Here is a 15699-nt window from a genome sequence, read left to right as displayed (position 1 = left end):
AGCTAATGGTCCTAAAACTCTAGGTGGTTTTGCGAGATTAGCCTAAGAAAAAGAGTAAAGTGATTCGCTCATCTATTTTGTTGTTGACCCTATTGGTTGAAAGGTGTAAGGTACGTACTTCTTATTTAGATCGGTTTGTAGGGATCATGGTGATGTGAGTCAAACCACGCATTGGGTCTTATTGTGGGGAGTCCATTAGGTCTTGCTATTTTGGGTAGTCTACATATATTGATAAGTTCTTGCATTTGTACTTTTAGTCTACTATGAGTAATGTGAAAGACCATCCTTTTGTTCCATTTATTTATGTGGAGAAGGTATGAATAATTGGCATAATTGCACCTATAATTTTGCTTGATTTAAAACTTCCCTAAGAATTCGTGTTAATGCCTGCAAGGATCGAGTGCCCTGGTTTATGTAGTGCACTAGTAGGTAGAACACCATTGAAGAATGGAACACAATTAGGTATTAATGATTGGGACTGAATTTCCCTTGGAAGGGAGCTGTGGTAACTTCTCCATATCCCATGAATCATGGAGACATTTTGATATGAATCTTCCTACTATATTGGTGGGGTAGCCATCTATTATTTCCATGGTCCCAACACAAATTTGGCATGGGTAGAATGTTGCAAACTTTGTATTCATATAGAACAATCATTATGGTATCCATAAGTCAGGATCCCAAGTTGCATCACCTTTCGCCAACAAAGTGAATGCAAGGATAGTGGCTACCGATAAGAAGAAGAAGAATCTAGTGACTTTGTTGTGCATGAGAGCATATGAGCATATGGGTGAACCGAACCATGTACGTGCACTACTATACATGCATATTATTGTTGATCCCCAAGCTACAAAGCTTGGGAACCCTCATGAGTCCACGGACCAAGTGACTAGAAGCATGAAGACAATAGATAAGGGCAGTATCGAAGTGAGCAACCCGTCATGCATAAGGCTTAGAGCATGTAGACAAGCGATGACCATCATTGAGGTGGGTGGTGTGTAGGGATTCAACAACGGTTCGAGTTTGGCTTAACCGGTTTGCGAATTTCCAAACTTGAACCAAACCGGTTCCTAAACTGGTTAAGGCTATAACCAGTTTGGCCAAGTCGGTTAAGCCAAAACTAGTTTAGCGAAGCCGATTAAGACAAAACTGGTTTGGCCGAAATCGGCTCGAGCCATCCCAAACGGAGTTCAAATCGGTTAAGGAAGCTCAAGCCCAGACCGAACCGAACCGAACCGCTGAACCGTTTAAAAATGGTTTAGTATCGATAACAATAAGAAGAATATACATATGTATATACTATACAGTACAAATATGTATGTAATGAAATTCAGGGTTTGATTTTATTTTTCCCTCCACAAATCTTTCCATACATACATATCTCTATGTCTGCCCGCCCTGCCATTCTATCTACAACACCTTCTTCATCCTTTTTTTTGTTGGGCGATTTCTAATCCTTCCTCTCTCGCCATTTGCTGCTGTCTCTCTCTCTCTCTTTCTCTGTGTCCCCAATCTCCCTGCTTCAGATCTATTTCTTGGTTAGGGTTTCTCATTTTGCCTCTTAAGAAAGGTTAGAGCTTTAGTGTCACAATTTTTATTTTTTGAGTCTTCTCCTCTGTTATCACAGCTGGGTTTGTAGTCATTACTTAGGCCTTTCTAGCAATATTTTTGGCAGGAATTAGGATTTCGTCGAGCTCTCAAACAAACCTTTTTTTTTTTACGGTTTCATTTTTTTCTTTTTCTTTCTTTGGCATGAAATTAAGATTCAGTTTTTTTAGGGGCTCCATTTGGCAAAAAGCAGAATATCCTGGAATTTTGAAATTAGGGTTTTAGTTTTAATTTCAAAGTAAAGGCTCTACAAGCTTAGAAGCAACAGATTAAAAGCGTCAGAAGACAGGGATTCTATGGAGAATCATATGGACACAAAAGAGGAGGCCAATTTGGGCTGGGACGATTTTCCCTGCTCTTCTTCATCACCACCCGATAGATATGTTTCTTCATGGAGACCATGGGGTGATAACAATAGGTTTTGTTCGGGCGGTGATCTTTCACACTGCGTGGATTCTGTTACAGATGGGTGGACAGAGTTCAACCCTTGTTCTAATGGAGAGCTTGAGGAGTCTTTCGAAGAGAACGAATCAGATCACAAGGTTTTTTTTCTCTTCCTTTGAATCTCAAAGTGTTTTGCTATGTGAAATGTTAGAGTTATCGGTTTTTACGAAAACTGAGATAATTGCATGTGAAATATTAGGGCTATCTTTTTTTTTGTATAAAATGATCTGCGTTTTTATCTGAAAAACTAGATTTACTTATTTGGATGTTTAGGATTTTTTGTTACTTTTATATAGAATATCAGGGTCTCTTATGTGGATTATTAGGGGTTCCTAGTGTTTTTGTATGGGTTTATTTGTGGAATATCCTCGTATTTTAAGGTTTTGTTGTTTCATATGTGGATTTTATGTAATTTTTATGGGGTTATAGGTTTCTTTTGTGGAGTCAGAATTTCATCAGAGTCTCTTATTATCTTCTATGGCATACTTTGTGTCTCCTATTGTCATATGGAAAATTTATATTTCTTCTTTTGGTCCTGGTTCCGGTGTTTACATAGTATATGTGATGGTGAGCCCAATTGATTCTCATAGAAAGTTTAAAGATTTTTCACGTTTTGTGTAGTTTGAAATTTTCTTTCTTTTATCGAATGGTAGGGTTTCTGCCTTTCACACACACACACACACACACATATATATATCACATTATGATAATGGTAATGGTGGTTCATGCTGTTTGAGGTATTTTTTCCATTGCATATGATGGGTCATAACATGTAAATTTTTTTTTTTGCATGCTTTACCTGGTTTTATTACCAATTATGAAGAATTTTACATGTATCAATGATTAATGTATATATTTTTCATTTTTTTTAATAAAGGCATTGCTTAAATATTCTATCTGAGGGATGCTGTAGAGTTTTAATGTGTATATATTTTCCTGGTTTGAGTATGGATCATGATGAATTCATGTCTCAGGAAATTTTTTGAATTCATTTTATTTGGAGGTTCTCAGGACAAAAATCAGTTTTATCTGGTCCTGTTAAGAATCACAGATGAGAAATTTCATGAGGGATTGCTGGTAAACACATTCATGTCTTATCTGCTTTACTTGAGATCCTGAAGTTTTACTTCATTTTCTAGTTTTCTTGGGGATTGCAAAATCATAATACTGAAGATATGCAATGCATGCATACATTTACTATAACATTGATCCATCCATCTTCTCTTTCTTGACCTATATATACAGTATGCAGGGCTCATAAACTTGGGCAACACTTGTTTCTTGAATGCCGTTCTTCAATGTCTAACATATACAGCCCCTCTAGCCAACACAATGCTGAGGAATGAGCATAATGTATCCTGTAAGTAGCTTCATCTTTCAATAATATCGACTCCCTTATGTTGCTTTTGATATCGCATGTATTATTATAGAATACAAATTTTCTATGCTTTTTAACTCTCCCGAACTAGATGTATGCGAGGAGATTTCATTTTGTTTTTTATTGGATTTTAGGTCAGAGAAGAGGATTTTGTGGAATGTGTGCTATGGAGGCTCACATCAAGACTGTTTTGTCTACATTGGGGGGGACTATATCTCCTTCATTCCTTGCGAATAATCTTACCCGTATCCTCTCAGAGATCTATTTGTACTTGTCCTCAACTGCTGAATGGGATCATTTAGTCCTCTTTTTTCCCTTTTAGATGACTCATCTTTTTTGAGCAATTCTCAACTGTAGAAATGTATAATATATTTTTGTCAAATACAGAATAACCAATGTCTCTCTCGGGTGATACTCAATTGTGAAGATATCTAGTTTCTTTGTTTGGTGATTCTCAACTGTATTTAGTGGTATCAAGCTGAAGTTATTGATTTCCCATAGAGCAGGATAGCACTTGGTCATTTTCATTAAAGTTCAAGAGAAATTGCTCAGTTAGATCTATTTATCTGCCTATAGATGAGAATATCTAGTATCATATCCATTTTGATCTACTCAATTGTGAAAGTATTTAGTCAGTTGTTTTCTGGATGATCCTCAATTGTAGTAAAATTTCAATGTCTTTCTTTTTGGGTAATCCTTGACTATTATTAGAGATATCAAAGTCTTTTGTTCCAGGAGAGCAACAGGATGCCCATGAATGCTTCTTCTTTCTCATTGAAGTTCTGCAGAAATGCAGCCTGTCCAATGGCAGCAGCACAGCCCCAAAATGTATGACTGAGGATACTAACTTTGTGTCTGATATATTCATTGGACAGTTAAGGAGCCAGGTAACAAATAATATCAATGAGTTAATATCCACCTTGATGTTGCATCAATTGACCGCGTACCAAGGAACTAATGATAACGGGCTTTTCTCATGCTTAGGTAAGATGTAATTCATGCTTCCATAGCTCTGATTCAGTTGAGGCTTTTCTGGGTCTTAGCCTGGAGGTTGAGAGCTGCCACTCTGTAGAAGAAGCTCTCTCCAATTTCATGGCAGTGGAAGACTTGCAAGAGGACAGCAAAGTTTCTTGCTCAAAATGCAAGGAAGAATCGAACCGATCAAAACAATTGAGTTTTGATAAGTCACCTCAAGTCTTGGTGATTCAGCTCAAACGTTTCAAGACAGCTTCATTAATGTTCCCCACCAAGATAGAGAAAAACATTAGTTATGGAACATCCCTTGACCTTACATCTTTCAATAAAAAAGACAATGGAGTACCAATCTTGGTAAGTGGCTATAGTTTCTTAATTCTTTTTTTAGTTATTATCATGCTAAGTGCTATTTCTCATTAATTTGCAGGAGCATGACTGGAAGTATAGGTTATATGCAGTGCTAGTGCATTCAGGATGGTGTACAACATCTGGTCATTACTACTGTTATGTCCAGACTTCTCCGGGCATTTGGCATTGGATGAATGATAGTGTGGTATGACACTGCTTTCTTTGGATGAATTACAGTGTTGTACAACCTAGCAATGCATCTATGTATTTATTCACATGTCTGTTTATCATTGAATCCTGGGAATAAACTTATCTACTTATTCACATGGGTATTGATCATTCAACCGTGGCTGGCAATGCATTTTTATGTGTATTCATGATCGTTAATCTCTGAAAATGCAGTTTTATTTGTATTGTCATCAGGATTTTTTGAATATATCTTGCCAATTCACATTTGCATTTATTCATGTAAGTGATAATAGGCTAAATCTAAACATCAGATGCATGTGTATATACTTAATCACTTAAGGTTGATACATTAAGCCCCATTGTGACACATCTGTATATCTCATCACTGGAGGACTGATCAGTTAAACCCAAGCCAATGCATTTGTATGACAATATCTTTGGCTTGCAGGTAACTAGAGTGAGTGAGACAACTGTTCTTCGTCAAGAGGCTTACATGCTATTTTACATACGAGAAGGTGTAGATCAATTACTGATCCCACCTCAAGCTGCTGCTTTTATTAGTGAAGAAGCCTGCTCTAATGGTTCATATCATGGAATCCCCAATATTGTGAAAAACTCATTATCTGCGGTTGAGGATCATGAGCCTGAGGTAGTGCCACTTCCTGAAACCAATGCTGAAAATGTGGCTGCTGATCATTCTCTGGGGAAAGCAAAATCAGAAAGTGATAACAAAACTTCGATAGATATTGTTGGACTTGGTTCTTTGGATCATTGTTTTTATGGGTTGGAATCATCGAATCTTGTGAATGAAGTTGAAATTACCAAGGCTCAAGACTCTCGTTCGGTGAACCTGCCTGATGGTGGCTCAAAGCAGGTATTACCTGGAAACATTGGTGATGCTTGTCGATCTGAGAATTGCAGCTACTAGAGCCAAACAAATCAGATTCAATAGTAGTATGGTGATTATGAACCAAACTATGTGTGTCACACTGATGAGATATAATAGAGGGGACTGTATTATATGTATGTAGATGAATACAAATTGATGTGGAGTTGGAGGGTAAATTTTTTATTATCACCATTAAGACATGCATATAGATAATAGTACACAATCCTTGTTCCAAATGTATCTATTCAGGTACACATTGGTATGTATTTAGAAACCCACATATAGCCTAACAACTGGATTCCATGTTATTAATATCAATGCCAATATATAAATGTTCCATTTCATATCAATGCTAAAATATATGTGCTGTATTACATACAGCCTTTGCATTCTGTAATTGAGACAAGTATCAACTCCAAGCATGAAAAGAAATGTCTACATCCTATGTAGGTTGAGCAAAGATTGTCTTCAAAGATTCGGAATCCAGAGACATTTGATACAACTACTCATGGAGGATCTAGTGTTCCTGAACAAAGCTTTAGGCGGTTGTTAAGTCATATGCCCTCTAGACGACGAGAAGCATTGCTTGCAAGTACGCTAACAAATGTCCATGATCCTGCTAGACAAAGCAATGTGAAAGCTCCCAATAGAGCTTTGGACTCTAAACTCTGTAAAAAACCAAGGAAACAAAATACTGCTGTCAAGGTAGCTCTTGTAGATGATGCACCGCGGGGGCTGGAGAATAAGAGGAATGGAAGAAACAGATTACAAGGTTAAACAAAGATCCTAAATGGTGTATATGTATTGTATAAGTACTTTTTCTTCATGAAGTAACAAATTTTAAATTTTAAATTAGTTTGTCTGCTATTTTAAATTTTAGAATCTGTAAATAATATGTACTTTTTTTCCCTTTTGAAAGAAAATAAAAATACATTGGTTTTGAAATACCAACAAGATTGATGCAATGCCCCTGTTCTTTTTTGTGTATTTGCAGAAAAGGCATGGCAGAATGATTGCAGCCAAGAGGTTGTTAGAAGCCGGAAACTACAGCGAGTGGTGGGGAAAGGGGTAATGAATGACTTCATAGAATCAGGAGCTCACCATCAGAAGGTAGTTGTAGGAATGACGGTGGTGGTGCGCTTTGGTATTCTTTTCTTATTAGGACCAAAACACTAAATACCTATAGCTCTTTTCTGGGTATTTTTACCACTGAAACATCCCAAAACTTCAAGAAATTACAAGAATACTGCTCTTTTAATTATAAACTTCTTATAATATATAGAATTTCTTTTAGTGGACTTATGATCTCATAAATTTTATTTCTGCTTTTGTGAAGCTCCAAGTAATTGGTTGTGTTTTGCTTCTCTTTCTAATTATTTATTGATTTGTTTTTTAGATACCCAATATGGTGGACAGTTAAGAGAGGATGGACGAACCTCGTTGGTTTTCGTTGGTTTGAGAATGCTGTAAAGATAAAAAATATATACGAAAAGGTACAAGGAGCCTACTATATGCATATTTATCAATTTGGGAGAGTTGTGAAATTGTATTCACACTCCTGGATTTGATGCGGTATCTTTCAGAGTTTTATAGCCCCGAGCTGCGAATACTGCTACTTGGCTTTTGTATCGTATAGCGACTGTCTTGATGATGTATTGGTCGAGTGCCAAAAACATGATCCAATTTGTATATTTCATATCGCTAAGAGTTGATTTATTATTGCCCATGATTGCAAGGAGACATCATAAGCAGCTTTCTTGCAATGGCTTGCTTCGTTTGTATCCATGTTTTACTATGTTTTGGCGGATTTGCCGAAGCCCATCATATGGGCTTCTAAGTTCGCAATATTATTTTGAATCATTTTGACAGCTCTTGTTGCATCACAAGGATCTACTAATGGTGTCACATGATACTGTGTTTTATACAAATTATTAATGTTGATATTTGTTCGTGTTTGTGGAATCTGTTCTAAAGGTGGATTTAAGTAATCAAAGCAAGATTCTTGGATGTAAAGCTTAGTACATGGATGCGTGAGGATTTATAAAAAATAGCCTAGTTGTAAGCCGAGCATTAGGCCTTTGAAGTCCTCTCTAGATGAAGGAGGGTCTTGAGGGCCTTTCTTCTTGGGATGGTGCTTTTTCATTTTACAATTGTGCAACATTAGGGAGACTAGGGGCTTGGGCTACACGGAGGAGGCCAATGAGCCAGTGCTTGAGACAAAGGGGATTAAGTTTAATCACAAGAGAACAGAACAGCCAAGCACAAAAAGTTAGTAATCAAGGCTTGGGGTTCCTATTTATGCACAAGAGACATGACATTAACGAGGTACGTGGGAGGAAAATAAATAGATAAGGTAGGTGGCAAGCTGCCTTGATGTGAGGGAGGTATATACATGTATGTATAATGGGAGATTGATTCTTTGATATAGGTGCTTTTACTTGTTGATTGGTCATTGCATTGGGTGGAAGTTTGGCGAACTACGACTTGAGGGACATAGATGTAGTTGGTTAAATAAGGGACATACATGTATAGATCACATCTTAACTCCAGTTGTATTTACATTTATGTTTATTTTACTTTGTTATTCCAAAGATAAGACATCATTTTGAGATGTAATCTCTTGATTAGGCTTTAAAAACTTAGAAAACTTTAATATATCTTTCCATTGTCTTATAGTCAACATTGCTCACATTTGACTAGCATTGTTCAACATTGCACATATTTCATGGTGATTATTGAATTTCATCAATGCTCTAAAATGTTGAAGCATGTTAGTAATGTGTCAAGTTCACTCATTTAGAATATAACTCTCTTCATTCGATGTGGGGTGAGAACTCATTCCATTAGTTTTACTTGGTGTGAATGCTCCTTTCTAGGTTCTTCAAGTGATTCACACATACATATTGATTTTCGGCACAAAATGATCACATTATGAGTTTCTTGATCTCAATCAATTATATCCATTGACATTCTTCTCATTTTATTTAGATTGATAGTTGTCGAGGTAAAGCCATCAAATGAACTTCCTTATGGCGGAGGACCATGCATGCAAACTTTTAGAAGGAGATGTCCACCAAGTATATGGCAACTTCACAGTTGGTCACGCTTTTCGACAAACTTATGGTTGATCCATTCTCTTGCTGGCTTGTCAAATAGGGTCGATGTCCCCAATGAGCACGTCATGAGATCGAGTACTGTTATATACGAACACAGCACTTGAACAATGTTCTGTAATACTAAAGTACATACAAAAACCAATTACAAGACAAAATATGTGCCGATAGAGATTTAACTGCACCAGATGATAGAAAATTTAGTATATACATCACTTTATGTCCATTTTGGCAGCAATTGATCTTAATTCACTAGAAATCGTTGCGAAGCTCGGTCTATCTGCGGGATCAGCTGCCCAACACCTTTCCATCAATTGTTTCCAACTGGGGTCACTCCAGTTTGGAATCAATGGACGTAATGTATTATTCACAATGCCACCTATTATAGTACACAACAGAACAAACATCATATACAATTCCAGCATCATCCACTCACATATTTTAAGACGTATGCAAAGGATTCATCTCCCTGGAGCTTTGAATGGAATTTCCAAATTATCATGAATTCAAAGACTGCTATTTCATATTTGTATACCTATAATTGTACCACAGTGCATGTTTGCATATGGTTCCTCTCCTGTAAGGAGCTCCCACATAACTATCCCAAAGGAGTAGACATCAATCTGCAGCAATTTGTTTCTTTTATGAGAAATAATGCTTGATGAAGAAAAGGAAAATGCCATACCGATCTATTTTTACTCTTAAGAATGTGTGTTGTTGACTCACTTTCTCCGTTACCATGGCATGCTTCTCACTTAACAATTCCGGAGCCATCCAAGGAAGTGTTCCTCTGATACCACCGGAAACCAACGTATGATGTTTCACTTTTGAAAGTCCGAAATCTCCAACCTGGAACACATTACAATACAATACATTTTCCACACTCAAGAGACATAAATGATCATGGACATGATGCCCTTAGCTTCCTTGCAACATCCTAGAGTACTCTGGAAGCTAGATCAAGACATGATCATTGTTTTTCAGGAAATTTTAGAGAATTCCAATCAGAGTTATTCATGTTCATAACAAAAGTGGAGATGGAACAGCATCTAATGGACTACTAGTTCAGAACCTTCCTTGGAAGAAAACATTGTACAACGTTGGGTATTCTAGTTAAGTTTGAACATTTAGGGGTATTCCAGTAAATATCCAGAAAGCATGGTTGTTTGGTGTTTTCTGTTAAAATGCCAATGGAGCCATCAGAATTATAAAAAAAAACATTTGAGTTATACCTTGCAGACTGGGCGGTTTGAGTCTCTCATGTTCACAAGAAGATTTTCACTCTTTAAGTCAAAATGGACAACATTCTTGCTGTGCAAGTACTCCATTCCAAATGCAGTATCCATAGCAATTAAGAGACGTTTTTTGCGATCAATAGTTCTATATCATATACAACCCATAGAGTTTCAATAAGAATAGAGTTTCAATAAGAATGTTGATGCAAATCTCAGTTAAAACATATCTATAGAATATACCTATCTTTCTTTATCAGAACCTGTTTCAAAGAACCATTCACCATGAATTCCGTGACAGTTGCAAGGTTACCATCAGGTCCATCAGGCACTACTCCATAAAATGCGACAATATTGGGGTGATGAAGTTGGCTTAATGTGCCAGCTTCACTCCAGAAGTCTGAAATCTACTTGAAACACAACAAAACAATAGTTGTTGGATATCTTACTTCTCTTAGTTTTTCTGGTTGTTAAAAGATCGACCATTAACTTAGTTTGAAAAATAATCTACCAAGCGCTCCTGCACTGAGGGGCGACACCCAATGAAACAGCTGGATTTGATGCGCTTTATTGCAACATCCGAGCCTCTCCATTTGCCATAAAAAACTGTTCCATATGTCCCTGATCCCAGCTCCCTCAATTCCTCAATATCAACATTTCTTATAATCTATACAATATTTAATGGGAAATCGATAAGACTTTGTAGCTTCCAAGATTTTACATTTACAAAATTTTCAATGAAAATTTTAAACCTGTAGACCACGTGCTGTAGCCTCTGCTTCAGCTTCAATAACTGATGACTTCTTTTTAAGTTCTCGGAAGCAAAAACTGTCAGATTCACTTTCCTTTACCTGGATTTAAAAAAATGTTGTAAAACAAAAATATCATGAGCAAGCCAGAACACAAGCTTGAATCTTACTCTCCAGTTTTAATTGAAGCTATCCTAAAGTTCAAAGATGATTATACGCAATGCACACAATATAATACATTAGATCTCTTCTCACTGTGTCTCATCCATTAGAAATTTCATTACACGAGCACAGAGCTCAATATCCTGTTATATATTATCGTCATTAATGGTTGCTTTTTCTTCATGTGTATGAGGCTAACAGAGCCCTTATTAACCCTTCCTTTGCCAAGTGGGTAGAATTCTCTCACCATGAAACTCACATTGTGACAGCTTCCAAAAAAGGGCTCATCCTACTAGGGTGCATGCATAATCAAAGTGAGAAGAAAGAATGAAAGAAAGACTTTACGGATATTAAATGTACGGTAAGCATATGTACTTCTCCCCCACAATATGGGGATTGATTCTAAATTTAATAGCAAAAGAATGACATCTAGACTCTGGAGATTATAAAGAAGATAAGGTGCAGATGATCTACACAAATTAAGACCTAAAATGCTACCGCATACAACAAAAGTTGTGAATCTAACATACAAACAGTCTACATTGAATTATAAAAATCGGAGTTCAAAAAACAAACTCCACTAATTCGTACCTCAGAAGATAGTCCACCTGAAACTTGATCGTGTCTAATGGACTTCTCCCATATATTTGCATTTGCTCCTGCTTCCTTATTCCATTCTCTAGATGAATGTAGAGGTGAGGTTGATTCCTTTGAAGCAGATCCTATGCCCTTTTCAAAAATCATGTTGCAATGCCTTTCAATAGCATCTTCTTCCCCTTCTGCAATCTTTCCATCTGCCCTTTCATTCGAAAACTCCAAGACAGATGAAACTTTCTCATTTGCGAGTTCCTCTCCCAAGGACATATCTTCCTTGATCCAATTTGCACTATCCAGAAAAACACTTTCTTCACTATTTTGAAGTAACGAATTCCTAGAGTTTATGCTACTTGTTGGACTCTGATCAAACACCGGTGATGCAAAAGTAATCGAAGATTCATTTCGATTAGTCCAACCGAGCGATCCACTCGGCCATGACAGTGATATCATGTGCTGACCTTTAATGGAATCCGAGAAGCCTTCTTTATAGAAACGGCCTGAGGAATTAGCATCTAATGAGCTGCAACCACGACCAATTTCGGACACCTTATATGCTGAGGAAGAAACAGGCAAACACTCAGCTCTCTTTTCATCTATGTCTTCAAACAGATTAATGGGCCTAAAAGTTGTAGAATAAGACAAGCGGACATCAATTTCTTCATCCTCACTATCCTCATCTGTCTGCATGCTTAACCAAAAATAATCATTTTTAGGTGTATTGATTTTTTCAGGCAAATGAGACACATTTTCCTTGTGGTAAACAACATGATCAGCATTCCTTTTCAGTCGATCCTTACTGGCAGAAGCGATAGGATCAAACAAGTCTTGGGTTTGAAAAGTAGTCCCAGACATAGTGACAGCATGATCGATAGAGCTCAAAGATGTTGAATCTGAACCAAAACTAGAAATTCCATGTCCAACATTAGGTAAATCATCCAACGTAAATGTGACTCTTTCCAGAATCAGATGATCCAAGGGATCTCCTTGATTGGTACCAGGAACCCTTGAGTTTCTGGAATTTGATATAATATTCCTGGCCTTTTGTACAGACTCTACATCTCTTTGATGATCCTGCAAAGGATGAGAAGATTTTCTTGTCTTGCAAGAGTTTCGAACTTCCACTTCCACATTCTGGTGTTGATCAGTAAGCTCTTCAAAATGTCCTTCACAATCTGTATGAATATGTTTCTTTTGTTCCAAGATTTGTTTTCCATGAAAGTCAGGGAAATTACAATGTTCCTTCTGTGTTTCATGTTGCGGTAGTGCAAATTCAGATAAAACATAATGAACATAATCTGGAGCATGTTCTTTTGCTGAACACTCACTTAGATGATACTGCACATTCTTCTTCTCAATGAAATGTGTCACTTTACGATCATGTTCATCTACTTCCAAACCTTTCACACTATTTGACTGTTGTTGCCATGAACTATCATCTAACAGATGATCAACACCATCATGTAGCCTAGAAGAAAATGATAATCCTCCATTGCTCCTGATAGCTTGATTCCCAAAATGAGATAAGATTCTGTTGTGTTTATATTCTGTCGTGGACCCATTGATTCTTCGATGTACCTGCGAAGATTCGTGATGACGGTTGCATGTTGTACAAACATCTTGAGATGAGGATGGATCCACGTAGAAACTTGTTACACTCTGTATATGTGAGTCATGAACATTCAAGTATGGAGACGGACATTGAAATGACGATATCTGATGATCAAGATCAGGGGTCCATTTCAATGGAGCATAACATTCATGGCAGTGAAATAGTGCAGCTTCATGATCTGGTGGATGAAATATGGGCCCCTGTTTATACATCTCCAGATGACGATACTGCATGGCCTCTCCTCTATATAGCTGATCAGAAACTTGACTAAATTGGTGATTTTTAGGCTGACATTGAGGGGGTATTCTACTGCATGAATGCTTGACATCATTCCACGTATCTGTAACAATGCTTGATCCATGATGATATTCACATTGCTGTGTCATACGCATTTCAGGATCATCTGCGTTCAAATTAACCTCCCAACTTGAAAAATCCCTAGCTTGATGTAGCTTAGGACTTTTTACAAATACTTGATTTTGATGACCCTTTAAGGTGCTAGAAGTATCCACAAAAATATCTCGGGTTGCTTCAGGTGAAACAGCATTTGTCCATTCCTTTGAGGCTTGAAAAGGAGTGTCCACAATACCCCATGGATTATGATATGCTTGCCTCAAAGAAATCAATGGGGATGATGGGGCTGAAGATACTGCCCTCGCAAATGGATTTGCAGAATAAAAAGGCCCATACTTTGTTGTTCTCTTTTCATGAATATGGTGAGGTGATATAACGTCCATACCTTCTTCAAGATGCATATCAAACATTCTTTCTTGGATACCATTTATTGTATCTACGTAAAACTGCACTTCTGGGCTGCAATCTTCAACAGCTCCGAGGGTGATACAACAATTGACAATCTCACATTGTGATGGATCATCAAACAAGAATAACCTTAGCCGTGTCATACTATGATTGGATTCAAGCTTATCATATTCATCGATCAAATTTTGCAAGTCCTCATCAGATGAGACAGATACAAGAGCGTCCAAATCCTCTCCTGGCAACTGATACTTAAGAATGGTATATGTAGAATATATTTCAGCCATTTTCAAAATAAACTCCCTGTAACTGAGGTTCCGATCTAGTGCAATAATTCGTGTTTCTCCTCCACAGTAACGAAGCATACCATCTCCAGGTCTAATCATGATTCTACCACCAAAGCTACACAAGAACTTAAAGCATGACCTCGTGCTAAAAACTCCAGGTCTAGGAGAGAGACCCTGCCCAAAGAGGGACGGTATAGTTTCACCTATTTTGGGTGCAACTTGGGTATCTTTCGATGGCTTGACTGATAAGGCTGGGTCAATATGCCCAAATGTTTCACTGAAAACATGATTTTTATGGTGAGTACGTTGCATTCGAGGCTCTACATGAGCCAACAAATCAGAAGTTATCGGGTTCATGTCTAGAGTGACCAAAGTCGAAGCAAGACATTAATTTTGGAAGTAAATGGAGGATCCATGGAAGTTTGCCATATGCCCAAGATCAACCATTGAGGGTGGTGTTGTGCAAGATGCACAGCACATCATGGCGTATTAATACTCATATGGATCCAAGGTTTCATAGTTCACAATGACCCCCTTCCCTCTTGAATAGGGGCGATGTCAAGGTGCTAGGGTTTTGAAACAGGAGTAGGCTTAGCTTAGAGTTAGGCTTAGGATAAGGGCTAAGGTTAGGTTAGACTTGGCGTTGGTATTGGGATTGGGATTTGGATTTGAGTTAGGGTAAGGATTAGAGGTATGATCACAAGCTAAAGCTTCTCAGGAAAGAGGAAGCCGAAGAAGAAAAAGACTTTTTGTTTTGGTGGAAAATAGCACATTAATCATACCTTTACAAACATGATGCGATCGGGATCAGCGGGTTAGGGCTAGCATTGATAGAAAAGGTGCGCAGCCACAACTTCTTGGCCAATGAAGGAAGGACATTAATCACATTCGAAATAGGTATTGGCATTAAAGCATTAAGGGTTAGGGTTAAGGTTGGGGTTGGAGTTAGGGCAAGGGTTAGGGCAAGGGTTAGGGTTAGGGTTAGGGTTAAGATTGGTAGGATGGTGACAATCTCCAACTAACTAACGACTCAAGTGATGTGGGAAGCAGAAAGGTAGAGATAGATTTCAAACAAACAAACAAACAAACACATACCTTATATGCAGGGGATTGCAGAGCAAAGGGCCTCTTGTGTGTGTGTGTGTGTGTGTGTGTGTGTGTGTGTGTGTGTGTCTCTGTGTCTTTGTCTGTTATGCCAAGTGGACTGACTCTCTCTTCCTCTTCTGCACATTATTATTCCATGATTTGGGAGATGGATGGTAAGGAAGGGAAGGGAATGGGGGTATATTCCTTGTGGCCATGGGAATCACAGACAAGAAATATGCTACATATACATATGTACACATATATGTATATACAT

At 37.7% G+C, this 15699-nt stretch overlaps 2 protein-coding genes across 2 annotated transcripts; one reads left to right on the top strand and one right to left on the bottom strand.

Annotated features, from left to right (window-relative positions):
* The first annotated feature begins 1831 nt into the window (after positions 1-1831).
* LOC147847682 (uncharacterized) lies at positions 1832-7278 on the top strand. The gene is made up of 10 exons (XM_087338938.1): positions 1832-2150; positions 3298-3412; positions 3565-3675; positions 4142-4317; positions 4415-4759; positions 4833-4958; positions 5391-5816; positions 6282-6603; positions 6826-6941; positions 7228-7278. Exons 1-10 carry the CDS (start codon positions 1905-1907, stop codon positions 7249-7251), a joined length of 2007 nt encoding a protein of 668 aa, XP_087195064.1. The 5' UTR covers positions 1832-1904; the 3' UTR covers positions 7252-7278.
* Positions 7279-8738: 1460 nt separating this feature from the next.
* Positions 8739-15480, bottom strand: LOC147847681 (RAF-like serine/threonine-protein kinase 20). Its single transcript, XM_087338937.1, has 9 exons — positions 11679-15480; positions 10929-11027; positions 10688-10843; positions 10420-10583; positions 10177-10324; positions 9671-9793; positions 9480-9567; positions 9156-9323; positions 8739-9067 (listed from the first exon to the last, which is right to left on the bottom strand). Exons 1-8 carry the CDS (start codon positions 14694-14696, stop codon positions 9157-9159), a joined length of 3963 nt encoding a protein of 1320 aa, XP_087195063.1. The 5' UTR covers positions 14697-15480; the 3' UTR covers positions 8739-9067; position 9156.
* Between the last annotated feature and the right edge of the window lie 219 nt (positions 15481-15699).

Source organism: Azolla caroliniana, unplaced genomic scaffold (genome assembly GCF_043228905.1).
Source record: "Azolla caroliniana isolate FFs.n. ecotype wild unplaced genomic scaffold, voAzoCaro1.0.p SCAF_758, whole genome shotgun sequence".
Lineage (NCBI taxonomy): Eukaryota > Viridiplantae > Streptophyta > Polypodiopsida > Salviniales > Salviniaceae > Azolla > Azolla caroliniana.
This window is presented reverse-complemented; position numbering and strand designations above follow the sequence as displayed.